General features: G+C 37.8%; 1 protein-coding gene across 1 annotated transcript in view; it reads left to right on the forward strand.

The window, feature by feature from the left end:
- The first annotated feature begins 4,519 nt into the window (after positions 1-4,519).
- Positions 4,520-27,959, forward strand: part of LOC140847148 (uncharacterized) — a 37,536-nt gene continuing 14,096 nt past the window's right edge. The window contains exons 1-2 of the mRNA XM_073226398.1: positions 4,520-4,526; positions 4,749-5,081. Coding sequence (XP_073082499.1) covers positions 4,520-4,526; positions 4,749-5,081 — 340 coding nt within the window. The remainder of the gene's footprint in view (positions 4,527-4,748; positions 5,082-27,959) is intronic.

Consider the following 27,959-nt stretch of genomic DNA (forward strand, 5'->3'; position numbering starts at 1 on the left):
GAAGGAAGAAGAAAAGCTATAGAGGTAGCATATGGAAGAAAACATGGGAGGATTGATTATTTCTTTGACATATCTTCTTGTAGAGTACCTTAAGCATGTATAGGTTTTAAACTACCAACTAACTTGAGCTCACATATTAACATAATAGGAATACGGTGACATAAACAAAGCAAATCTATAATTACCATCCATCTCCAGTGAAGCCAAGAAAACCATTTAGGCACCCTAGGCTTTTGTGAAAATTTGTCTATGATATGATGGATATTGTCCAACTGTACTTGAACAGTCTGAGAGAAATCAGACAAATTAAAGCAGCCCATTTCTGGGATCTGTTCACATCCCATATGTTCTTTTAACTGTAGATAGTCTATAGTCATAAGATTTTGGAGTGCTACACCTTGCACCCCTCCCAACTCCTGGTTGAGTTCCAACAGTACAGATCCGGTCAAATTCGTTGTCTCACTGTATGCACATGCCACCCTAGACATCTCCCTCCTCAATCCAATGGCAAGTCCAGGAAACAGTGGGGTGGACGCAGCCACAACCGCAGCATCGTCCGGATCCCTGTGGAGGCTTTTTGATGATCATCCCCTGGGACAAGTCCTCCAGAGAGTGCTGATGCCGGAAGCTTCTCCTCATATAGTATCTTAGTTCATTTTCTGGGTAGCCAAGCTAGGCCTTGATCTGCATAGAAACAAACAGACCCTTTGCCCACACTTTGACATGCCCTCTATACCACTGTGTAGAGCTCATTGGAGGTCAGCACTGCTTTTTTTATTTTTATTTTTTTATTAAGAGAAAGGAATATTATCAGAAAAGAGTACCTCCATAGCTGATCATCTGACACCCTTTAAGTGATCAACATTAAGGATATTTAAAGCATGCGTTGATCTTTGATTTACCAATAGTTTTATCCTATCAAGGAGTAATCCCCCTTTTCTTTCTCTCTTTCTTTTTTTTTTTTAATCTTTAATCTACACTTACATGAAGAATACTATGTTTACTATGCTCTCTCCTATGTCAGGTCCCCCCTTAAAACCACATTACGGTTACTGTCCATCCGCTTAACCAAATGTTGTAGAATCACTACTTGTCCTCTCTGTGTTGTGCAGCCCACCCTCCCCATTCTCCCTCCCACCCCCATGCATGCTAATCTTAATACCCCCCTTCTTCTTCCCCTCCCTTATCCCTCCCAGCCCACCCATTCTCCCCAGTTCCTTTCCCTTTGGTATCTTTCAGTCCATTTTTGGGTTCTGTAATTCCGCTGCTGTTTTGTTCCTTCAGTTTTTCCTTTGTTCTTGTCCTCCTCAGATGAGTGAAATCATTTGGTATTTCTCTTTCACCGCTTGGCTTATTTCACTGAGCATAATACTCTCCAGCTCCATCCATGTTGCTGCAAATGGTTGGATTTTTCCACTTCTTATGGCTGAGAAGTATTCCATTGTGTATATGTACCACCTCTTCTTTATCCATTCATCTACCGATGGGCATTTAGGTTGCTTCCAATTCTTGGCTATGGTAAATAGTGCTGCGATAAACATAGGGGTGCATCTGTCTTTCTCAAACTTGATTGCTGCGTTCTTAGGGTAAATTCCTAGGAGTGGAATTCCTGGGTCAAATGGTAGGTCTGTTTTGAGCATTTTGATGAACCTCCATACTGCTTTCCACAATGGTTGAACTAATTTACATTCCCACCAGCAGTATAGGAGGGTTCCCCTTTCTCCACAGCCTCACCAACATTTGTTGTTGTTTGTCTTTTGGATGGCAGCTCTCCTTACTGGTGTGAGGTGATATCTCATTGTGGTTTTAATTTGCATTTCTCTGATAATTAGCGATGTGGAGCATCTTTTCATGTGTCTGTTGGCCATCAGTATTTCTTTTTTAGAGAACTGTCTGTTCAGTTCCTCTGCCCATTTTTTAATTGGGTTATTTGTTTTTTGTTTGTTGAGGTGTGTGAGCTCTTTATATATTCTGGACGTCAAGCCTTTATCGGATCTGTCATTTTCAAATGTATTCTCCCATACTGTAGGGTTCTTTTTTGTTCTATTGATGGTGTCTTTTGCTGTACAGAAGCTTTTCAGCTTAATGTAGTCCCACTTGCTCATTTTTGCTGTTGTTTTCCTTGCCTGGGGAGATATGTTCAAGAAGAGGTCACTCATGTTTATGTCTAAGAGGTTTTTGCCTATGTTTTTTTCCAAGAGTTTAATGGTTTCATGACTTACATTCAGGTCTTTGATCCATTTTGAGTTTACCTTTGTATATGGGGTGAGACAATGGTCCAGTTTCATTCTCCTACATGTAGCTGTCCAGTTTTGCCAGCACCATCTGTTGAAGAGACTGTCATTTTGCCATTGTATGTCCATGGCTCCTTTATCAAATATTAATTGACCATATATGTTTGGGTTAATTTCTGGAGTCTCTAATCTGTTCCACTGGTCTGTGGCTCTGTTCTTGTGCCAGTACCAGATTGTCTTGATTACTATGGCTTTGTAGTAGAGCTTGAAGTTGGGGAGTGAGATCCCCCCTACTTTATTCTTCTTTCTCAGGATTGCTTTGGCTATTCGGGGTCTTTGGTGTTTCCATATGAATTTTTGAACTATTTGTTCCAGTTCGTTGAAGAATGTTGCTGGTAATTTGATAGGGATTGCATCAAATCTGTATATTGCTTTGGGCAGGATGGCCATTTTGACGATATTAATTCTTCCTAGCCATGAGCATGGGATGAGTTTCCATTTGTTAGTGTCCCCTTTAATTTCTCTTAAGAGTGACTTGTAGTTTTCAGGGTATAGGTCTTTCACTTCTTTGGTTAGGTTTATTCCTAGGTATTTTATTCTTTTTGATGCAATTGTGAATGGAGTTGTTTTCCTGATTTCTCTTTCTATTGGTTCATTGTTAGTGTATAGGAAAGCCACAGATTTCTGTGTGTTAATTTTGTATCCTGCAACTTTGCTGTATTCCGATATCAGTTCTAGTAGTTTTGGAGTGGAGTCTTTAGGGTTTTTTATGTACAATATCATGTCATCTGCAAATAGTGACAGTTTAACTTCTTCTTTACCAATCTGGATTCCTTGTATTTCTTTGTTTTGTCTAATTGCCATGGCTAGGACCTCCAGTACTATGTTAAATAACAGTGGGGAGAGTGGGCATCCCTGTCTTGTTCCTGATCTCAGAGGAAAAGCTTTCAGCTTTTCGCTGTTCAGTATGATGTTGGCTGTGCGTTTATCATATATGGCCTTTATTATGTTGAGGTACTTGCCCTCTATGCCCATTTTGTTGAGAGTTTTTATCATGAATGGATGTTGAATTTTGTCAAATGCTTTTTCAGCATCTATGGAGATGATCATGTGGTTTTTTGTCTTTCTTTTTGTTGATGTGGTGGATGATGTTGATGGATTTTCAAGTGTTGTACCACCCTTGCATCCCTGGGATGAATCCCACTTGGTCATGGTGTATGATCCTTTTGATATATTTTTGAATTTGGTTTGCTAATATTTTATTGAGTATTTTTGCATCTACATTCATCAGGGATATTGGTCTGTAATTTTCTTTTTTGGTGGGGTCTTTGCCTGGTTTTGGTATTAGGGTGATGTTAGCTTCATAGAATGAGTTTGGGAGTATTCCCTCCTCTTCTATTTTTTGGAACACTTTAAGGAGAATGGGTATTATGTCTTCTCTGTGTGTCTGATAAAATTCCGAGGTAAATCCGTCCGGCCTGGGGGTTTTGTTCTTGGGTAGTTGTTTGATTACCATTTTAATTTCGTTGCTGGTAATTGGTTTGTTTAACTTTTGTGTTTCTTCCTTGGTCAGTCTTGGAAGGTTGTATTTTTCTAGGAAGTTGTCCATTTCTTCTAGGTTTTCCAGCTTGTTGGCATATAGGTTTTCATAGTAGTCTTTAATAATTCTTTGTATTTCTGTGGAGTCTATCGTGATTTTTCCATTCTCATTTCTGATTATGTTGATTTGTGATTCTCTTTTTCTCTTAATAAGTTTGGCTAGAGGCTTATCTATTTCCTTTATTTTCTCAAAGAACCAGCTCTTGGTTTCATTGATTTTTGCTATTGTTTTATTCTTCTCAATTTTGTTTATTTCTTCTCTGATCTTTATTATGTCCCTCCTTCTGCTGACTTTAGGCCTCATTTGTTCTTCTTTTTTTTTTCACAGTCATTATCATTAGTTTATTACCTTTTCTTTATACCTTTTCATATTTATTCCTTCATTACACAGGTATTTATTAAGCATTTACTATGTTCCAGGCCTTGTGCTAGTTCAGAATCCAGCAATGTACAAGACAGGTTAAGTAACGCCTAGAGGCGATCTTAAATAATTACACAAATAATTGGAATTGTCTTAAGGGCCTAAGTTTTTACAAAGCAGAACTCACACACACACACAAAAGCCAAGCAATTTCCGATAAATATATTTTAAGGTTACGCATGGAGACTCATACAAACAATGAGATTGATTACTAGTAATTTTGGAAAGGACTCCAATACCTGAACTAGGTAGGCAGTAGACGAGAATGGAAGGTGGGGTGGCAGAGGAAGGAGTTAGCAGCCCCTTCTCGAATTACCCACTGGGAGGGCGCCCCGTTGGCGGGTAAGCGCTAGCTAGGCCTGCCACGCGTTGGATCCCACGCCAGTGTTGGCTGGCTGGGACGCCGCGGACTCAGCTCCAGCGTTCGCGCTGGAGCCCAGACCTGAGTGGCAGCTGCAGGAGCCGGGACGGCCCCCGGGGAGCGGTCACGTGAGCGCCCGCCCTGCCGCAGCCCCGCCCCCGCCGCCGGCTCCAGCCCAGCCCAGCTCTGCTCCGTTCCGTCCCGGACCCAACGCCTGCACGCCCTGCGCTGCCGCTGCTCCAGCTCGCTGACGGGCTCCAGCTCTCGCGCCCCTGGCACGCGCCCCAACGCCCCGGGATCGTTCCAGCGGCCCCGCGCGGCCCCCGCGCTCTGCTTGCCGCTCCCCGGCACCCTCGGGGGGCCCGCCCGCTCTGCACCCTGGAGCACCGGGCCGCGAGCCTCTGCCAACTTCTCTGGATCCTCGTGGCCGTGGGCGGCGGCTGCAACGCTTGTCCGCCCGAGGGAGGTAGGTGCGGGCCTCGGTTGGCCAGCTGGCGGGGCCGGGATCGGGCGCTGCAGGCCTGCGCGCCCCGGGGCAGCCGGCGCCCCTCGTGCGCTGGGTCTGGGGCTTGGCAGTGGGGCCGGAGGCAGCGCAGAGATAGTGTGGGAGACGCTTCTTCTCTGGTTTAAACTCTTCGGGGCTCAATGGTGGTTTCTGTGAAATGGGGAAGTCGTGTAGATTAACGGCAGTGTCGGTCAGGAAAACACTTGGCACGCAGTGGACTGGGAGAGGCAGTTTGGGGGCCTCCGCCTGGAGTGCCTCGGGGGCCCGCAGAGGGTGGTGGCGGCATTGCTTGATTGTCCCCTGCAGGGCCTGGAGCCGCACCCCCACTCCGGGCCCCTAAACAAGAGGCCCGAATTCTCGGAACCTCGAGGACAGTGTAGACACGCCCTTGCTTCATTGTCGGCTGCGGGAGTCGGGGTGTTGGCAGGCTCGGTTGACAAGTGCGCCAAGGGGCCGCCATTAATGTGCGGCGCGGGGGCGACTGTTTCTGTTTTGTTTGTTTTGTTCATGTGTTTTGTTTTTTAGATTCCACATGTAAGTGAAATCATATGGTATTTGCCTTTGTCCGGCTGGCTTCATTTAGCATAATACCCTCTAGGTCCATCATGTCACAGATGGCAAATTTTCTTTCTTTTTTCTGCCAGAGTAATATTGCTTTTTGCAAATTGGTGCCACTGTTGTGTTTCTGAGTTTTAAAAGTAACATGTTAAGTAAATTATTTATATACATTATTATTTTGAGGAATCATATGGCTTCGACTTTCTTTTTAATTGGAATATTTCAACTTTAAAAAATGTAAAAAAAACAAAAAGGAAATTGAATTAATTTTTGTCACTATGTAACAAAAGATCTATGCTTGGGAAAACAAGACCAGAAAGTTAATAGAACAAAAAGCCCAGCCTAAGTAACGCTACTGAAAAGTTTTAGTTGAAGGCTGTGGTAGCCAACCTGTTCTTTTATTACAACTAATAAAGAGTTTTTAAAAGAGAGAATTGCCTGGACTTCATCTTAACCTTTTGAATTAGTATCCCTGTGGACAATGTCTGGTAATCTGTATTTTTAGAACGTTTCCAAGGGGCTTGTAGTTCATGGTTTTGCACTGGAAACCTGTCCGCTAAAGAGTACAGTACAGTATCTGTTCATTTCTTGAGAATACTGGGACTTGTAGAGTTTCCTTAGTGCAGCTGAAACTTATGTCCTTCCCTTTCATGAAGGATGGCTGTAAGACATAGCAATATATGGAGCATTTCTGAATATTTTGCAAAACTATTGTTAAGGAGAATATCAAGTGAAATGCATAAGCCTGATACATGGAATGAAGATTCATGTGCTTCCGATATTTTTTTGAACCTAACTTGAAAGGTGAAGGTCAGTGTGAATGAAAGCCATCAAACTTAGAGTTCTGACATTTTTATTTCAAAATTCCCATGAGATTTATGTGTGTGATAACAGGGTTAATTTTTTACATATGAATATTTTAAATACATCAAAATCTTTGTACTCCTGCTTTTCCCTTCATTTACAAAAATATTATTAGAGACCAGAAAAACCAGTGTGGTCTGGACCCTCTCAACCTTGAATGATCTTAGCTAATAAATATCTTTAAAATTTAAAGAGAAAGTTTAAAAGAGAGCATAATGCTGATCCAAGTTTAAAAACTGGTAACAACAGGGACTCCGCTTATGTTTTCTTTCCCCCTGATTTATACCACTGACCCAGCAAACGGTTTACAGGGCAGAGATTCCACGAGTTCAGGGAACCGTGGGGTGGATATGCATCTGCTTGTGGCCTGCTTTGCTCTCCCTGAAGGTCAGTGGTCACCTGTGTTGAGTGAGCAGTTCAGTCAGAGGCCAGGGATGTGTGCCTTCTATATACTGAGCATAATGGGGAGGCTACTGGCATGCAGGGCCCCAATTTTGAGTGGCCACTATGCCATAGTTGCATAATTCTGAGCTCTATCTTGCTTCATAGCTGGGCCCAGGATGGTTCGGATGAAGCCTACCCGAGGAGGTGGCTCATCATGCCATCATGTTGCCTTGTCTCTTGGCTTCTCGATCTTCACTCTTTGGGTGTTTGATCTGTGTGTGTGTGTGTCCACGACAGCAGACACATAGTCTTGTTCATCAGTGACTCTCCAGTGCCTTCAACCAGGCTTGGCTCAGGATAAGTGCTCAAAAATTATTGTTTACATAAAGGAATGAATGCAGGAGCTTCTCTGAATTGTAAAATTAAATAAACTGAAAATTTCTAACAGTTTTTTTGTTGTTTCATTTAAAAAGCCTCTTCAAGAAGACAGTTTTTTTTGAAACACAACAACCTATTTATTTCTGAAAAGTAAGTTGTACCAAAACACGTTCCTTAGTTACTTTATTGCATTTAATTCTTGCTAGTCAATCCGTGATCTTCACTATGTATAGAACGTTTTACTGGGCACTTGGAGTAATAAAATATTTAGCAGACATAGCTTATAATGAAATTTTAAAAGCCATTTACTTAACTGCATATTTCCTGGGGGAACTAAATTTTATAAAATGTTAGAATCTTTATAAAAATAAACTACCATACAAGTATATATCTATAGATAATATATAAGGAGATAATTATGTGGCTAAAGTTTGAAACTGGTTAAAAATTATAATTACCGAAATCATAAGAGAATAAATTTTCAGTGTGAAAGATTTAATACAATGAAAAAAAAAATACAAAGTAAACCAGGAAAGTTCCTTTTTCATCCCACCTCCTTTTTTCTCATCACTTACCCTGATGCATCCACAGAAACACAGTTAATAGCTTGGAAGCATTTCATCCATTACATTTTCTAGGCACTTACATTTCCACATACATGGTGATAGTCCACGTCTTTTTTCACCCAGCAGTTTGCCTTGGAGATCTTTCAAGGTTAGTACAAAATAGATTTATACAATTCTGTAAGGCTATTTGGCATTAACAATTTGTTTGATTGAACTAGTTTCACATTATGTAGATAGGCATATATGAACAATGTTTGGTGTTTTTCTAAGCTAATTTATTTTTCAATATTTTGTCATATTTTATGTTACTGGCAAGTGCTGAAATGACCTTATTTTGAGAATATTTAGCTTTTGAGATACAAATTGATATAAAATTTGCTTTATCTGTATTAAATGTCTTTAAATAGCAAGTGACACTTTTTAATTTATTCTCAATTTCTTAAGCTTCAAAATGAATAATAGATCCTGTTTTTCTAATGATATAGCAGAGTGAGCCTTACGTGCTGACTCGTTTCTCTTTCCTCTTTTTGCACACCTCTACCGCCCTGTCTCTTGTGCTATTTGCCAACTGAATATTGGACAAGGGCTAAAAAGGAAAGTCGTCCTTAGGTGATCACTGACATATTTACTGAAATTGTGTAAGACTCCCAAGGTTAATTGTTAAGAGAATTTTTTTGGTTGTTGTTTGTCTCTTGATTCTTTCGCCATGTCCCATTCAGCTAATTGTTGTTTTACTAGAAAATTAAGCATTTAGAATTTGGACTGTGTATGTCTTTAAAGATATGCTTTTGTGTCCAGCAAACTTCTGCTTCAACAATACATTGCTACAGTATGTGTTCAGATCAAAAAACTCAATCAAAATTTGTAATTTCTTAAAGTATATAACAAATCTAACAAAGAATGACAATCATGCTCTTTGGCTCTGAAATGGAGTTTTCTACTCTAAAAGTACATAAGCTGGGTGCTAATGGCCAGAGAACAAAAATATGCCGAGCGCTACTATTCCAAGCAAGAGGTTGGCTCACGAAGGTCACCCATCATAGTAACACAAGGGAAGGGAATGATGACCTCTCATTTACAAAACACAAGCGTCACAATCCCACTAATCTAGACTTAGATCCAGGCTAGAAAGTATTTTATGTGAAGAAATTATTAAATTTGCTGATTAGCCTGCTTTTGAGTCATAATTAGCAGAAATGTCCTAAGAGCGAGACAGGGATTCCCGCTCTGCCCCAGAGAGCACAGCAGCGATTAATTCCACCACCTGGAGCTAAAGAACTCAGAGCAGAAGATTGGCCTTCAACGTGACAATCCCAACTGAGAAAAACAGTTTCTCCAAATGTTCTTTAATGTATTCTTGTTTCTCATACTATATAAAATTTCTAGTCTCCATATTGTTCAAGCTTATGTGCTATCTATATTCTCTTTTATATCTAGGGTACTTTCTAAATCTTAACAAATATCAACTGGAGCCCTTCTCTTTGTTTCTAATTTACTATTACTTCATCTATTAGAAAGGGTACCTTTTAGTGATTTTGGGGTTCTATGTCAGTTTTATGTTAAGTAGCTTACTTCTGAAAGGAGAATATATGTTTATAAGAACTACTCCCCTAGTCACTGAACAAAAGTTAATTTTTTATATGATTGTTTCATTTCTAACTTTAGATAGACTGTAATACTGGGAATTTAGTTTATTAGTTGTGAACAAAAACTAGAGATTATTTTGAGTGTCTTTGTATGGATGGGTGGTAGGAATCAAGAAAAGTTTCAAAAATTATTCTAGTTTTAGGTGGTGTTTAAGTCACTTGCAAACCAGCTTCTGTCCTCAGCAGTATAATAAAATTACCCTTTCCGAGATAACTGGTAAAAATTATAAGTTAAAAGCCAAAGATCATTTTTTGGTCTTCAAGCTCTTTTTCAACTTCTTTGACTTTACCGTCACATGTGCAGCCCCTCTGGTTTCTGTTTCCTTCATTAACTATGATCTGTTTGGTCACAAGTGACTAAAGACCCAATTCAAACTTGCTTTAGCAAAAAGAGAATATTTTGGCTCATGAAACTGGGAAGAGTAGGGATATGCCTACTCTTGGGTCAAACTGAATTCCTAAACTAACAGGATTCTTGTCGTTTCCCCGTCCCTCCTGTCAGCCTCTTATTTATTCCAGGCTCTTTCTTTCCTAATACAAAGGGATGCTCTCCACTGGGCAGAGAGTAAGGCTGTTCACAGCTTGAGTCACTGAAGTTTGTGAATCATGGGGAAAGATCATTTCTCTTTTCCAGTAACTTGCTATGAATTTCTGGGAAGGACTCTCCTCAGGACCAGCTCTGGCTACCGTGATGGCCGGGGCCAAGGCTCATGTCCGCCCCTGTGACCATAGGCAGTGCACACTGACCGAAAGCCCCAACAGAACGCTGCGGAGTTGGGGCAGGAGAGGACAGTCCCTGAAGGATTCAGCAGGGAGAAGACGGGGAGGGGCCGAGGAGACATTTCATTGCCCCCGCGTCCCCTTTAGCATCTCTGACTTCTTTTTTCCTAAGTCCTGCATTTGTTCTCATCTTCTTTCCCCTGCCTCTCACTTAGTCATTCTCTAGCATTCTGTTCTTATAAAATCTACATTATTTTCCAAATAGTTCATCTTAACAAGTCTCGCCTAGTGTATCTTTGCAGAAGCATTGTAAGTTCATATCTGTACACATCACTACCATCACTTTCTACTTACTGAGCGAGAGCAGAGATGTGAGCTGTGCATTCACCTGTCCCCAGGAAGCCATATGCTCTAAAAGAAATACAGACATACAGTATGTATGGTAAGGTTAACTTTTCTCTGATTTCTTAAATCCTAACAAAATTGTTATGAACCACGTTTTACCTTTTTCCAGCGCCCCTGAGACTTAAGTATGGAATGGACATTCTTACTAACAGCTAAGAACTGTAGCTAATAGAACTGCTTTTCACACGTGAGAAACACCAAATGCATATACCTACCCAGAAACATCTAGGGCAGCTCACCTTTGACGGAGAAACCTTTGCAGTGTATCCTACCTTACGATCCTGTTCCGTCTCTTCATTCCAGCTTTCTACTGAATCCAGCAACTTGAGGCCTCACTGCTTTTTGAAAGGGCACAGTAGACAGAAAAACAAATTAGGAAGATGATAAGTTTGATGTTGAACATTATTTTCAATTTTGAGTTTGAAAAACATCCATCCAGAAATTGAAAATTGGAGTCTAGGATTCAGGATACATTTCTGCTAGAGTTTGAAATATGGAGCCATCTAATTAGTTACATTCTACCAATGTTTAGCTGCGTGAATAAGCAAATAACTCAATTTCTCAGCATCCTGTTGCCCCTATCTTCCAAGTGGGGGGAGAATATATAACTATAAGGATTTTTGTGAGGATTATTAATTTCTGTAGGAAAACTTTGTTGCCCAATGCATATTAACTAGATAACCAGTCTTCTCAGTATCTTCATTGCCTTTACAGTTTGCTGGGTCTGTGTCAGCCTGATGGGAGTAAATGAAGTTGTCACAGAGTCTGGTAGGAAGGGCGGCCGCGTGAGGCTCCCCTGATGACCACATTCACTGGCTGCTGATCACTCTGTACCTCTCTTCTCATCTCCCTGGACTTTATTCTTTGTGATCCATTCCATCACTTTTATATCTTCAATCCCTCCACTGGTTAGTACTGCCAAAGCATATCACTGGTATGATTTTGTTACTAATAGTATTGTGCATCACTTACATTTACTAAGTAACCACGCAATGAGAAAATTGAGTCAGTCCTATCGAGTAGCTGATCCACGGTGCACAGAGTAAGTGACAGTCAGAACTGGAACCAAGACGGTCTGAAGTAAGATCCCTCAGGCTTCACCACTTCCTCAAACTTCTCTTTATAGGGGAAATAGTTGTACTAACTCCTCTTTGTTCAAATTCTGCCCGTCTGATAATTATTCCGAATCTCAAATCTTCAGGAAAACATTTAGTGAACCCAGTGGCCATTGATGGTCTTCTCTAAACCTCAGTGTTCACACACATCTTGCCCAAGAAGGTATGATTCAGAAAAGAGTGCTGCACATGATACTGTGATTGGTGGGAATAGTAGGATTGTCAGAGTTTGGGAAGGTGGAGAGAAAGAAAAGAATCTGTTTGCAGAGAGATGACGTGAGCCCGAGAACCACTCCGGAATGAGCGTAGACGGCCAGAGCAATGGGGAGGCGCCTCCTGGGACAGAGAAGAGTGAGGTCAAGATGCATAAGGAGAGTGAGCACAGAGGCTTAATGACAGATTGAAAGCTTTGAACTTGACCTTACAGGAAGTGGCTGAACAGAAGATTTTAGAAAAGAGGCTAATAAAAATTCAAGGTTACAAGAAGACTTAATCTGTGACTGGTCTCTATAATGTATTGAAAGAGAGAAACCAGACTAGGGAAACTAGTAGGGAAGCTGGGGTAGCTGTCCACATGTAGGCCGTGCGCAGGCTGAGTGAGGGGAGTGTGACGGGGGTGGGAAGCGCGAGCAGGAAGCTGCGCCGACTCACTGAGCACCTGGAGGCAGGCGTGCAGGAGCCTGGGGAGTCACAGTGTCAAGTCGGGGTAACTGGGAAATAGACCAAACCACACGCACTGAGGCTGGGCAGGCCTTTGCCCTGCTTGGAATTATTTTTCTTTTTAGTTGGAGTCAACAGCTAAGGAGCTTTGTATTATTATGTCCCTCCTGCCTTAGCTTCTCACTGAGATGTGGATCTACTTAGTAATAAGAATTGTGACTTTGTCAGTTTTTGAACTGATACCATCCTTGCCCAGAATCCTTTTTGATGACAGACTTACTATGAGATGATCTTGGAATTTCTTTACTTTGCGTTTTGCATTCCTCCAGCCCTCACTGCTCTTCCCTGGCTGTTCAGTGAGGGAAAAGAAAACGGGGCAGAGAGAATTGTGAAGTTGCACGAATTATATGATTTCACTTATTTTCAGATGTTTCATCCGGTAAAATAAGCTCTGTGTTCAGGATGCCACCCTAACTTGGGAAAGCAGGGGCTCTACTTTGATTTGGACCATCTCCCCCACTGCCCCGGGCAGAAGTAGTTGATTCTCCTTAATTATTTTCTTCTATTATTTATTAAAGTGTGGCTTTTACCACATCCTGTCTGGGTTCGGTACACGGCAGCAGCAGCTACCACTGGATTTTAAGTCCTCAGGGGCAGTGTTTGCACTTGGGAGCCAGATTTTCAAGGTGGTGCTACCATTTTTTTTTCTTTAAGAAGAAAATGGAAAAAAGGAGGAAAAAGATGAAAAGGGCTTGGTTGTAGGGAGATATCATTGGCGTGAATAGACATAGAAACAAGGAGAAGAGAAGGCTTGAGTAGTAGAGGTGCACATGTTTGTACATCCCACACACACATAAACTCACGGTGCCGGCTATTAAAATCTTGACAAATTATTTACTATTCAAGTTTCATTTTAAAAGTGTGTCAGTACATCCGTGGTGTTGACCAAGAGCAGTAAGACCCCCTTTTTGTTGCTCCTTTGCTAGTAGTGGACATAAGCAGATTCCTCCTTGACAGCGTGGTGTCTTCCCATAGAATGAAGCTGATTGTGCCGTGATAAACCACTTCCTGTAGGGTTGATGACTGAGCCAAGAGGAAATGACAATAAGGTTGGAGATGAATTATTGGGGGGATGAAGCAGTGCTCTTTCTTAGCCACCCAGTTCTATTTGTGGATGTTTCTGACACACCTCAATGTTTTCTTTGTATAAAGATTTTATTTTGCATAGTTTCTCTCTCTTGTGACCCCTTATGAGACCTTGTGGTTAGTAACCACAATTAAGTAACTTAGTGCAGAATCATATCTTATTTTGAAATTTCTTGCATCTAGCTTAATCCCCAGAATATAGCAGGTAGCTTTATGTATTTAATAAATTGAATTAAATGAATAAAAGCTTTATATATTGTTATATGATGTACATATATTTAATTTACGTCCTATCAAAAGTTTATTTTCTGTTTCTTTTTCCTTTTTATTGTTTTTGATCAACATTTACTGACTGAGCACATTCATCCAATCCTGAAGTAAGTTTTAGGAAACCTTAAAAAATGACTGAAAGAAATATAAGAAAACATGGTTCCTACTCTCAAGAAATGAACTCTATTGTCACATAATGTCAACTCTACTCAATTCTTATTTGCCTACTGGGTTTCTACTCTCAAAGGCTATTTATCTAGATCTAGTTTTTCAGAATTTTATTCTCTATAAAGAGCAGAAACTTAACTATTTTTGTAGGAATTGAAATATTTGCCTCCACCCTTCATTTCTGCTTTCATTCTTCATTCATTTACGTCTATTAAAAAAAAGAAATTAAATGAAATCTTAAGTGCTAAGATGACAAGTGAAATGATGAAAATTCAGAGGAAGCGATGGAGGGTGTGACAGTCCGTAATACCCAGCTAAGGTGTGAATGTTTGAGAACATTTATTTTATGGGTCTATATTGCCTCCATGCCCCAAATTGTATAATGGCTTGAAAGAAAAATTTAGGATATCTATTTTGTCATCATTTAATAAATACTCCATAGCATTTAAGATGGTACTACTGTATGAATTTTACCACTGAAAAGAACTTAGGAGCTAACTGATTCTGGTCAGGTAGTTTAACAGACGAGGTTACACTGGCACAGGTCCCAGTGACGGGCTTGCAAGGTAAAGGCAGAACTTTGGACAGAACCCCATATCCGTACTCATCCAATCCAAGGATCTTTGTCATACACTATGTTTCTGGAAAGTACCGTGTAATTTATTTTACTATTCCAGTTCATATACCACATATATCTTTATTGTCAGAGTAATTCCAACACTACTTGTATATATAAGGCTTTGTCCACATTAACACTAGATGAGGTCACCAAAAGGAACAACATTTCAAGGTGCTCATGTCTTCAGGAAGTCTTCAGAGTGCCTACAGGGGCCAGGCCCTCGCCAGATGCAGGAAGCACCTTAGCTGTGAGATAGACTCGCCTCTTCCCTCTAAGAGTTGAATGGCCTTTGCAGTGTTTCTCAAACTGTTTTTTAAAACTCTCCGGTTCCATGGAAGCACATCATGGATTAGGCCAAACACAGAAGTTTCCACAAACCAATAAAAAATTTTAAAATAACCTTTTCCCTGATACTATCTATACTGCACATGGTGCTGGGGAGCCCTTCACTTGAACAAAGAATTCTAAACCTACTGCAGTGGAATCAACTAGCTTATAGGAAAGAGAATAAACTATAGTTCAGATAAAAAAAGACTATGTCTACATATATCCATAATAGTAGACACTATTTTTTTTAATGTGTCCCTATTTTCTCTCTTTTTCTTACTGAAGTATAATTGACGTATATTAGTTTCAGGTGTACAACATGGCTCAGTATTTGTGTATATTGCTGAGTGATCACCACAATAATTCTAGTTAATATCCATCACCATATACAATTTTTTTCTTGTGATGAGAACTTTTAGGATCTATTCTTAACAAGTTTCAAATATGCAATACAGTATTATAAACTATAGTTACCATGCTGTATATTTATATTTCCATGACTTAATAATTAGAAGTTTGTACCTTTTGATCCCCTTCACTTATTTCACCCACCCCTGATACCCACCCATGTCAATCACCAATCCATTCTCTGTATCTGAATTGGTTTTTCTGTTTGTTTATTTTGCTTTTTAGATTCCACATGTAGGTGAGGTCATACTGTATGTGTCACCCATTCCCAGTATGACTTATTTCACTTAGAGTAATACTGGCAAGGCCCATCCATGCTGTTGCAATGAGAGGATTTCCTTTTTTCATGGCTAAATAATACTAATCCGTGCATGTGTATCACACTTTCTTTATGCATTCCTCCATCAGCGGACACTTAGGTTGTTTCCATATCTTAGCTATTATAAATAATGCTGTAATCAACCTGAGAGTGTATATATATTTTTGAATTCTGTATTTGTTTTTTTGGGTAAATACTAGAAGTGGAATTGTTGGATTATATGATAGCTCGATTTTCAGGTTTTTGAGCAACCTCCATACTGTTTTCCATAATGGCTGTTACCAATTACCTTTCCACCAAGAGTGCACAAGGTTTCTTTTTTCTCTGCCTCCTTTATTATTTTGTCTTTTTGGAAATCGCCAGTCTAACAAGTGTGAGGTGACACCTCGCTGTGGTTTTGCTTTGCATCTGCCTGGTGATCGGTGATGTTGAGCACATTCTCGTGGACCTGATGGCCATTTGTTTATCTTTGTAAAAATGTCTATTTAGATCTTCTGCCTATTTTTTTAGTTAGATTATTTGTTTTTTGCTATTGAATTGAATGAGTTTTTATATATTTTGCATATTAGTCTCTAATCAGTTATGACTTGCAAATATTTTCCCCCATTTGGCAGGTTGTTTTTTCAATTTGTTGATGTTCCCTTTTTGGGCAGAAGCTTTTTAGTTTAATGTCTCATTTTTTATTTTTATTTTTGCTTTTATTGTCAAATCCAAAAAATTATCACCAAGATGGATGTCAAAGAGCTTATCCTCTATGTTTTCTTCCAGGAGGTTTATGGTTTTAAATCTAACATTAGTTTTTAATCCATTTTGAGGTAATTTTTCCGCATGGCATTAGGTAGTGGTAGTTTCATTCTTCTGCACGTGGCTGTCCAGTTTTCCCGCGACCATTTACTGAAGAGTCTGTCTTTTCTCCCTTGTATATTCTTGGCTTCCTTGTCATGAATTAATTGACTGCATATGTGTGGGGTTATTTCTGGGCTATTTTCCATCGAATGGCTTGTCTGTTTTTATGCTAATACAATCCTGTTTTGATTATTATAGCTTTGCAGTATAGTTTAAAATCAAACCCTGTGATGCCTCCGGCTTTGTTCTTCTAAAGTTTGCATGCTTTGGGTCTTTGGGGTCTTTTGTTGTTCCATATAAATTTTAGGATTCTTTGCTCTACTTCTATGAAAAATGCCATCAGCAGTTTGATAGGGATTGTGTTGAGTTGGTAGTTTGGTTAGAGCACAATGGACTTTTTAACTACTAATTCTCCCAATCCCTAAGCAGAGAATACCTTTCCATTTACTTAAGTTTGCAAACATCAGTGTCATATAGTTTTCAGTATACTGTTTTTTTACCTTCTTGGTTAATTTATATATAGGTTTTTTATTCTTTTTGATGGAATTGTAAATGGGATTGTTTTCTTAATTTCTTTTTCTAATAGATCAATATTAGTCTATGGAAATGCACCTGATGTTTTTATATGTAGATTTTTGTATCCCTGCAAATTTACTGAATTTATTGATTAGTTCTAACCACTTTTTGGTGGAGTCCTCAGGATTGTCTACATATAATATGTTATCTGCAAATTGTGGCACTTTCACTTACTCCTTTCTGGTTTTTGAGGCCTTTTCTTTTTTTTTTTTCTTTTTTTCTTGTCTGATTTCTTGAGCTGGGACTTCTAATGCTATGTTGAGTAAAGGTGGAGAGAGTAGGTATCCTTGTTAATTTCTGTCTCTACTTTTAATATTCATTCTGACATATATTTTTGATAATTTTGGTAATTTTGATTCTAATCTGATCATCTTGTTGGAAGAAAACCTACTTCCCTATAAGTGTAAACTTTTGCATTTAAGAGAATGCTTTCTTATGAATGTTGTGACAGTTTTATTGTGCAATCGATTCAGTTATTTATATTTGCTTAAATAAACGTTTGCCACTGGGCATTTTATATTAATAATAAAAGTGCATATTCCTGAACCCAGGGACTATAGGCTGAAGCAACATTATCCAGATTATGAAGCGACTGGTATACTGTATAAACAATTGGAATCTCCTGAGTAAATGTCTTAGGTATCACGCTCATGTTAGCACACTTACTGAATTTAGATATCTGACCCTTTCTTTTTGTGCTATTCTAAAATTTGATTTAATTGTGCTAATGGGTCATAAAATGCTCTAGTTTTCTAGAGTTCTTGAATTTCTCAGCTATGTAAAGTCATGCAACTTGGATGTACACTATCCAAGGTGTCAAAATTACACAGAAACTCACATATTTTTCCGCTTTTAATTTCTCAACAACCAGTTGATCTTCAAAGATTCACCAGGAAACCAGAGGGTATGTTGGGTTTGTTCACATTATGAGATTAGGTCATTTCTGGATTCTTTTAGTTGATGAAAAAATAACTATAATGCCATGTGGTTTGTTAAATGGCTATAAATTTAATTTCGTATACATCTTGCAGAATTAGGAGACTTTGAGAATTTATCCAAACTTCTGCAGCTATTACAAGGCCTTTAAAAATAAGAGCTATGCAAGGAGCACGATGAAAATATGTTCATTACAACCTAAGATGCTAATTCTTTTACCTGTATGGGCGGCATTCTTCGGGGTGTATCAGCAGGAAGGACCCTGCTTATTTAAAAAACCCTTTTAACTTTGGTCACGTAGTCCTCTGGAAACATGGCTTTTCTATTAATTTCTACTACAAAATTTAGAAATAGCATTTAATGAACGGTAGACTAGTAAGTAATGTGGTTAAGTAAATAGCTTCTGATTATTGTAGCTATATTTTTCTAAAGATTTTGCTATGCATTCAATATGAACTCATATAATGAAGATGTATTCTGTTAATATGCATTCACAGCATACATGGATAATGGTTCCAAAGAAACTGTTTTAAGGTATGCTCTGAATATATATGAAGAACAGTAGACACATGTTATGGGTTCAACAAATAGTAAGGGCCCAAAAGCAGAAGAAATGGCTTTATTAATCCTTATTCACTGAAGATACTTAAGAAACAAAACAGGAACACATCATGGTATGAGTCTCTCTCTCTCTCTCTCTCTCTCTCTCTCTCTCTCTATATATATATATATATATATATATATATATATATATATATATATATATATACCACAATTTTAGCAAGTCTTTATGAGCCCATTGATAGTGCACAGTAATGTATTTTGTTACAGGTTATTAGCTAGTCCATAAACATAGAGAATGGTTTAGATTGTTAATGTAACTTACATTTTAATAAGATGAAATGTTTAGAAGATTTTTGCACCAGTGATCTGTTGATCAAATTACAGGCTCGGTGGATTGCTTCTCTTTTGTGGGAACTCCTAAAAGACTCCTAATCCCACAGATGACAACTATCAGTTTTGGAGAAAATACATAAAACAACTACCTGAAGGCTATGGATAAAGACAATGAAAAAAGGGTGAGGAATTTTGGAGGGGAGTCAATACTTGAATGAAGGAAATGACATGGTTTGAGTCACCAGTTTTTGCAAGTATTGGACTAAAGACAAAACATTGAGGTCCAGTAGAAACCTTGTGGTCTTCCTGGTTTAACAAATCAGAAGACAACTCAAGGTATTACTGCTGTAGGAAAATGACAAGTAACCCTGAAAATTACAGAACCAGAGAAGGAGAAGCCCAAGCTCTGTGGATAAATTCTACACGTCTCTAAACCATGCATAAGGACCAAAAAAAATAATAATAAACTGAGATTTGAGATGCAGTGGGTGAGGCAGACTTTTCAGTTTGAAAATCAAATCAAGTTAATTACCTGCCAAGTCAGAAATACCAACACTCTTCAAAGGAATAAAAAAGAAACCAGAGTCTCCACAACACAACACTCAACAATATCCAGGGCACAATCCAAAATTACTGTTACACAAAGAACCAGGAAAATGTGACACATTCTCAAAGAAACAGGTAATCATCAGAGGCTATAATCATTTCATTGCTAACAAATTATCACAAATTTAACTGCATAAACTACATAGATTTATTATTTTGCAGTTCCCTTGGGTCAGGATATCAGGCACAGCTTGGGGAAATCCTGTGCTCAAGCATTCAAAGGGTCCAGCCAAGGTGTCTTCTGGGCTGAGCTCTCACGTGGAGGCTCTGCTAGGGAAGAATTTGCTTCCCAACTTACTCATGTTGTTGGCAGAGTTCATTTCTTCATGTGACTAAGGACCCAGCATGTTAATGGTGGTCAACAGGAGGCATCTTCAGATATTAATGCCTTCCAATCGTTCCTAGAGGCAACCTGCCATTCCTTGACCCATGGGATTATCCACTGTGGCTTCTTACTTCATCAAGAATTGATCAAATTAAAAGAAAAATAGATAATAACTCTACAATCACAGTAGAGTATTAGGTCTGGGATTTGAGTATACTCTACAAGACAGTAAATTAGCTACTTTCTGTTCCATAGATGTTAGCTGAAAATACAACACTTGTGAGTCAGAGAAAGAGTTTATTTTTCACCACAAGCATAAATATCAACATACTTGCATCAGTTCCCCTTGGTGCTGAGTACCCTGAGGTGAATGAGACGGGTGTGCAGTGCAGGTGAGGAATCTACTGCTTTTATAACAAGCAGTAAGTGTGCCATATTCCTGGGGTTTGTGGGATGGTATGTCCTCTCTTAAGGTCACCAGTGACATTAAAAACTCTAAGAAATGGCTCAGATAAAAATAAGTCAGAGTCCTGCAGTCCTGGCACACCTAGCAAAATATGCGTGAATATAAGGTCCAGTGAAAACTATATCTCACAAAAAAAGTAGTAACACCACACTCAGCAATTGATACAAAAACTAGATAAAGTATCAGTAAACACATAGAAGATCTGAAAAATACCGTAAAAGTAATTTCACCCAATTGATATTTGCAGAACACTATACATAAATATAGTGATTATGGTCTGTTTATGAAAATAGACCATATACAGGGCAGCTAAATAAGTCTCAATATATTTGAAAGAATAGAAATTTCTGACCAGAACAAAATTGTTAGAAATTTATATTCCAGGGAAGCTGTTAACATCTGGAAAATAATAATACATTGTGAAATAATTTATAGATCATAGGGAATTGTAAGGGAAAGTAGAAAAAGTTTTTTGATAATATTAAAAATAGAATATATCAGAGTTGCTGGTAAAGAGCTCTAGAGCAGTGCTAAGAGGGAAATTTAGAGCTTTAAGTTTTTATGTGCAAAAGGGGGAAAGTTCTAAATCAATAATCCACCTTAGGAGCCAGAAAAAGTACCGCAAATTAAACCCAATGTACATAGAAAAATTTGAGTAGAATTGAATGGGAACAGACAAGGAATAGGGACATTTTTAAAGCCAAAACTGATTAGCTGAAGTGATCAACAAAATTGATAAGCTCCTAGATTGCAGGTCAAGCAAAGGATGAGAACTAGGAGAGGGAGAAAGCGAAATCAAGAATAAATGATGCATTCCCTCTCTGATAGATACTAAAAGAAAAAAAAGAATATTAAGAATGACTTTTGCCAGAAAAATTACTTCAAATATAATTTACCAAAATTATAATTAAATGAAACAGCAATCTGCAACTTTGGTAAGGGCAAAGATTTCTTAGAAAGGGACAGGCAGTATTATACTTGAATAAAATCAGTAAATAAAATACAGGTTTGAGGACTAGATTCACGGCTTTGTATTTGTTTTGCAACAGTAGGGCTTTAGAGTCTTCAAATGTGTGCGTGAGGAAAACACCAGATTAAACATGTGATTAAAACCTAAACTATGGTAGGAAGCCTCGGACACGGCTCCCAGCGCTTTCCGTCTCGTGGGGTTCACCCCCTCCTTTAATCTACTCCCCTTTAGTGTGGTCTGGACCTACCGACTTGCTTCTAACTGATAGAATATGTTTTTGTTTTTGGTCTGGGTTTGGTATTTGTTTGCAGTTTGCTCTGGTAGCTTAGCAGTGTCACTGGGAACTGTCCCCCTGTGCTTTACCTCTTTCTCTTTATTGACTCGTCAGTGAGGGGGACTGTTGCCCAGTAGGTTCAACGACTCCTTTAGCAATGGGCATTCGCATTATTTCTCGTTCTCATCAACAAACACAGTGTCGACACAAGCAACATTGTACACGTATCCTCACCCACTGGGGATATTTCCATAAAATAGATTCCCAGGAGTTGCGGTGGGTAGAAAGGTATATGTAATTTTTATTTTAATTAAAGTTGCCAGGTTACTTTTTAAAAAGAAATCTTTTCTCCTTTTACCACCAGCATTGTCATTGCAGTGCCCCCTGCAACAATGTATATTGTTCCTCATCTACTGTCAAATATATATACATATATATGTGTATGTGTGTGTATATATTATATGCATGGGTGTATATATAAAACATGTATATGGTATGTATATACATAAAATATGTTTTACTTACATATAGGTATTCTAGATTTTCTGTCTTGGTAAGAAGTTTCCCTGGTAGATACAGTTTCACCTGTAGATTATATATGTAATTGCCTAGTTTCCCTCTAGGATTTAGATTTTTGTTTTTTACACTTAAATCCTTTTGTCATATATATTATTTCTGGACCTGTTTCACCAGTCTCTTGCTTTATTCCTGTCTCAGTACCATATTGACCTGATTACTGTGACTGTGTGGAGATCTGTGATGACTGCTAAGGCAAGCCTTCCTCAGCGTTCTTTTAGATCAGCTGTTTGAGGAGGGGCATGCAGTTAGTCTCAGGGATTTACTCTTCCATATTAATTTTGACATATTTTACCCAAAAATAAAGAGGAAACCAAAAATTGCAACCAGAATTCGAATTGGAATAACAGTAAATGTAAAATTACATTTGAGAGAAATAACGTTTTATATTAAAACGTCTCATTTCGGAATGTAGGCTGTCTTCCCATTCAGATCTTCTATCTTTTACGGGATTTTATACTTTTCTTTATATAGGGCATGTGTTCTTCTTGTTAAATTTATTTCTGGAGACTTCATAATCTTTGTCAATATTGGGCAAAGCATAATGATTTCATTTCCATTTCCAGTTTCTTATTGTCTATTTAGAGAATAGTACTGAATTTTAAAAACATACTTATTTTATATCCCTCTGCATTCCTATAATGGTAGTGACTGTTTTTACTACAGCCGTAATTCCAGGTGTACAACGTAACTGCCACAAAAAGAGCCTCACCACCCCCACTGACGACCTCACCATGGTTACACTGATCATGTTTCATTTGTACTATATTTGCTAGATTCCAGACAATATTAAATAATAGATAATAACATTATTTAATATATTTTATTAAATTGGCTTTAGTGTTAGCCAGAGTAATATTTGTTCTTGATTTTTTTAAAGAGACTATTGCATTTAAGCAGTTTCCTCAATTCCTTTTACTTAGTGCTTTTATTGGTGATGATGAGTTTTATCAAATGCTTTTCTTGGCATTATTCTCTTTAAATTATTTGACGTATTTTATTAAGTTGACATTTCTCAATGTGGAATCATCCTTGCATTACAGGAATAAATATTTCTTCCATAGCCCATATTCCAAATGTTTATCATGCCTTATTCATTTGCTACGTGCTAGATTCTATTTGGTACTGTTTTATTTCAAATTTGAATGTGTTATAAGGTTTATCTGTACTATTTATGTTGTTTATCTAGTTTGGAGTTATTGTTACTTCAGCTTTTGCACAATGAATGGTGGACTTTAACAAGTTTTCCTTTAGTCTATAACAGTGTATTTGACATTTAATTTGTCTACTCTTTGAAAGGTAGATGGGAGTCAGTGATAAACCAGTGTAATCCCAGTGCCTTTTTCAATGGTAGATCTTAAATCATTTTTCAAGTTTCTTCAGTGGTAACTGGTATGATTGGTTTGTCCACATGTGATCATTTTGGTAGTTCATATTTTTTCTCAAATATTTTACAAACCTAGAGGAATTAAAATGCCTGGAATTGTATGTTCTAGCCTCTTATAATTCTTTTTTGGGGGGAGTGGTTCCACCACAGGTTGTATTTTGTTTTATCTCAGCTGTATTGAGCTGTATTGACATAAAATTATAAGATATTTGCAGTGTACACTCTGTGATTTAGTGTATGTGCACACTGTGAAAGGATCCCCCCCATCTAGTTAATTAACATCCGTCACCTCAAATATTTACCTTTTTTTTGGGTGTGGGGAACATTTAAGTTTTACTCTCAGCAAATTTCAATAGTGTTATCAACTATAGTCGCCATGTTTTACATTAGGTCCTCAGACCTTATTCATCTTAGAGCTGAAAGTCTGTACCCTTTTACCAGCCTCTCCCTATTTCTCCCATTCCCCAGCTTTTGGCCACCACTTTTCTACTCTTTCTCTGAGTTCAACTTTTTATTTTGTTTAAGATTTCATATATAAGTGACAACATGTAGTGTTTGTTTTTCTCTGGCATATTGCACTTAGCGTAGTGACCTTAAGATCCATCTGTGTTGTCACAAATGGCAGGATTTCCTTCTGTGTATATATGTAAAATCACATCCTTACCCATTATCTGTTCATGAACATTTAGGTTGTTTCTATGTCCTGGCTCTCGTGAAGAATGCTGCAGCGAGTCTGGGAGTGCAGAATCTCTTTGACAGCCTAGTATCATTTCCTTTGGATCTGTGCTCAGAAGCGGGATTGCTGAATCACATGGTAGTTCTACTCATGATTCTTGTAGTGTCTCCTCTAAATGGTCTTTCTTACTCTTTTCTAATTCTTAATCTTCTGTGTGTGTGTGTGTGTGTGTGTGTGTGTGTGTGTGTGTGTGTGTTTCTAATTTATTCTTAATCAAGACCACATTGGGTTTGATAGATTTTTTTCAAAGATTCATCATTGGATTGTTTATCATTTCTATCTTTTAAAAAGTTATTAGACTTAAACAAATCTGGAATTAATAGACTATCTGATAGTTTAAAATATTTGTATTCTTTAAAGTTTCTTTATATGAATATTATTTTCATATTTTTCATCTTTTTTAATTTGAATAAAGGCATTTAAGCTTACACCTTTCCCTCAGAGGACAGCTTTTCCTGTCTTTTCTAAGTTTAGATTCAAATTATTCTCCATTTCTTTGTACTCCAGTGAATTTGTATCTCACTTTTGATTTTTCTTTTATCTAATGATTTTCTAAGAGTATGTTTCTTAATTTTAAGGTAGTTTGGATATTTTTGATCATTGATGACTTCTTAAATGTACATAAATTAATTACATGTCTATGTACTAGTAATCAACAGGAGGAAATTGGAAATTTTAAATCCCATGTGAAAATAGCATCAAAAAAACATAACATTGTTGGTAGACAATTTTCTATTCCTCTCTCTCATTTCTGCATATCTTAGCAGCATAGGCACTGCCTTTGTTCTGAAATATCTTTTCAAGGGTGCTTGTGTTGGAAAAAACACCAGAAGACAGATAGTGTCTCTTGCTACAGAGCAAAGGGCAGGCTTACTTACTGCTTATTATAAAATTTTCAGGCCTCTAAGTTTGTGTAGTTATCACATGACCTTTTTTGCATCATCCTACGGGAACTGCATTTGGAGAAGCTGTACAAATTCTGATACTCTGGCAGGTGCTGTTGCTGTGAGCTATAAACTATCTTTAGTTTGTGATCCAGGAGTCTCCTGTCATCTGCCAGCATGCACCTAACTGTGGTAAGCTAAATTGTTAGCTTGCAAATAGAGTAAAATTTCAGAAACTCATAATTCATGAGAAAAATACTTGGGGATAAAGCTAACAAAATGTGCAATACCTTTACATTCAAATTACAGAAATCACTGGTATTAAAAAAGACAACTAAATGGAGAGATACATTATTATTGGTTGAGAGATTCACTATTGTTATGTTATCCGTTCTTCCTGTATTAATATTATAGATTCAGTGCAATCCTTTTCAAAATTCTAGCAGGATATTTTGAAGAGATAGACAATATTCATAAATTTATGTGGAAATTCAGTTGACTTAAAAGTCACACCAGTTTCCAAGAAGAACACTGTTGGAAGACTTGTACCTTATGATTTCTAGAACTGTGATAAACTATAGCTACAGGTATTGATAATGTGAGCAAAACCGATTGATGGAATAGCATAGAATGTCCAGAAATACACCTACATGTTTATGGTCATTTGATTTTCAACAAAACTGAAAAACGTATTGAATGTGGAAAGAAAAGTCTTTTCAACAAACTGTGTTATATATGAAAATGAAAAATTTTGAATCAAGACCCCTCTCTCACTTCATACACAAGGAATACAATTTGAGAACAATGTAGACCTAAATTTAAAACTCAGTCATAATGCTTCTCAAAGAAAACAATCGAAGACTATCTTTTTAACTTCAAAGTAGGCAAAAATGTCTTCAACAGGCCACAATACCATAGCACAAACCATAACACTTAAAAAATACGTATTTTAAAATTCAGCCTTTTGGGTCATCAAAAGACTCCATTAAAAATATGAATGGGCAAGCTACTGGGAAAAAATATTCATAGTGCATTTATCTAACAAGGGGCTTGTATCCAGAACATACACACACACACACACACACACACACATATACATATATAATATACATATTAAATATATATGTATATATGCACAAATGACAAAAATTCAAGGAACTCAATATAAAAATGGTCAAGATACATGAATGGTTTATAAACAATGAAAAAACCCACAACCTCATTAGTTATCAGAGAAGTTCAAATTAATACCACAGGGAGATACCACTTTTACCTACTACAATGGCTAGTTTTCTTTTTCAATTACAGGATAAAATGTTACCAAGGATATCGAACAAGTGGACCTCTTCTATATTGCTAATGGTATAACTTATTTGAAGAAACCTTCGGCAATTTTTTGAAAGTTACCTATGTGCTTGTCCAAAAATCCTACTTCCAGGTATTTACCCAAATAAAAACATATGCACACACAAAACTTGTACTCAAATGTTCATAGATTTATTAGGAATATGCAAAACTTCAAATACTCTAAATACCCATCAGCAGGTAAATGAATAAACAAATAATGGATAAACAAATCCACATAAATGAAATAGCAATACAAAGAATAAACTACTGATACATGCACCAATATGGATGAATATAAATATGATAATGTTATGCAAAATAATATAGACACAATAGAATGCACAATGTTTAAGTCCATTCTTATAAAATATAGCTTGAGACAAATATAAAATTCATATTGACAGAAATAGATACTTGTTGGTAGGGGGTTGCAGTCAGGGAGGAGGAATAATGATAGGAGGAAGGTAAGAAGAAACTTCCTGGGGTGATGGAACATTGTATAGCTTGTTTTGGGTGGTGATTAGTGATTATGTATATATATACATATAAATTTATAACTGAATATTGCATTATATATTAATATCTCAATTTTTTAAATATGGGAATATATGGTGCTTTGGTGAGGCAGAGGAATTCACTTATTTTACGCACAGGTATGATAGAAAAATTCAGACACAAAATTTACTTTTTGGCTGAAGGACAATTCCTGTGTTTATTTGGCTTGAGAAGCAAGGGAACAATGATCCTCTGCTCCTGGAATATCAACTTAAGTGCTGAGTACTAAGGTGGTTGTCAAAGATGAAGCACTCTCTTTATAGTTCTGAATGCTGTTCTACTGTACTCTGGATTTAGAAAGAAAAAGTGCTAAATGATTGTGTTAGTTTTCTATTGCTGCATTACAAATAACTCCCAAAGCTTTGTGAGTGATTTGAAATAAGTGCCCATCTATTATCTCTATTATGTCGGCTGGTAATCAGTCTAGGCGAGGCTTAGTTTAGCTGGGTTCTCTGCTTCAGGGCCTCTCACAGGCTGAAATCAAGGTGTTATCTAACACTGTGGTTTCCTGTGAAGGCCCAACTGGGGAAGGATCTGCTTCCAAGCTCACTTGTGTGGTTTTTGGCAGGATTCAGTTCTTTGAGGGCTGTTGGCAGAAGGTCACCCTCAGTTCCTTGTCTTAGGGCAGAGAGAGCGAGAAAGAGTGAGTGAGAATCAACAAGACAGAGAGACAGAAAGCAAGCATTAGCAAGATGGAATTCTCAGGCTTTTGTAGCACAGTCGTGGACGTTATATACCATCATTTTTGCCATATCCTGCTCACTGCACGCAAGTCACTCGATCTAGCCAACTCAAGGAAAAGGACTACACAGGAGGTGAGAAACACTGAAGGTCATCCTAGAATGCTGCCTGCCAAGATATTTACTGATTTGTGTAGTACAGGAGAAACTAGATGAAAGGTACTA

This window comes from Manis javanica, chromosome 17, assembly GCF_040802235.1.
Source record: "Manis javanica isolate MJ-LG chromosome 17, MJ_LKY, whole genome shotgun sequence".
Lineage (NCBI taxonomy): Eukaryota > Metazoa > Chordata > Mammalia > Pholidota > Manidae > Manis > Manis javanica.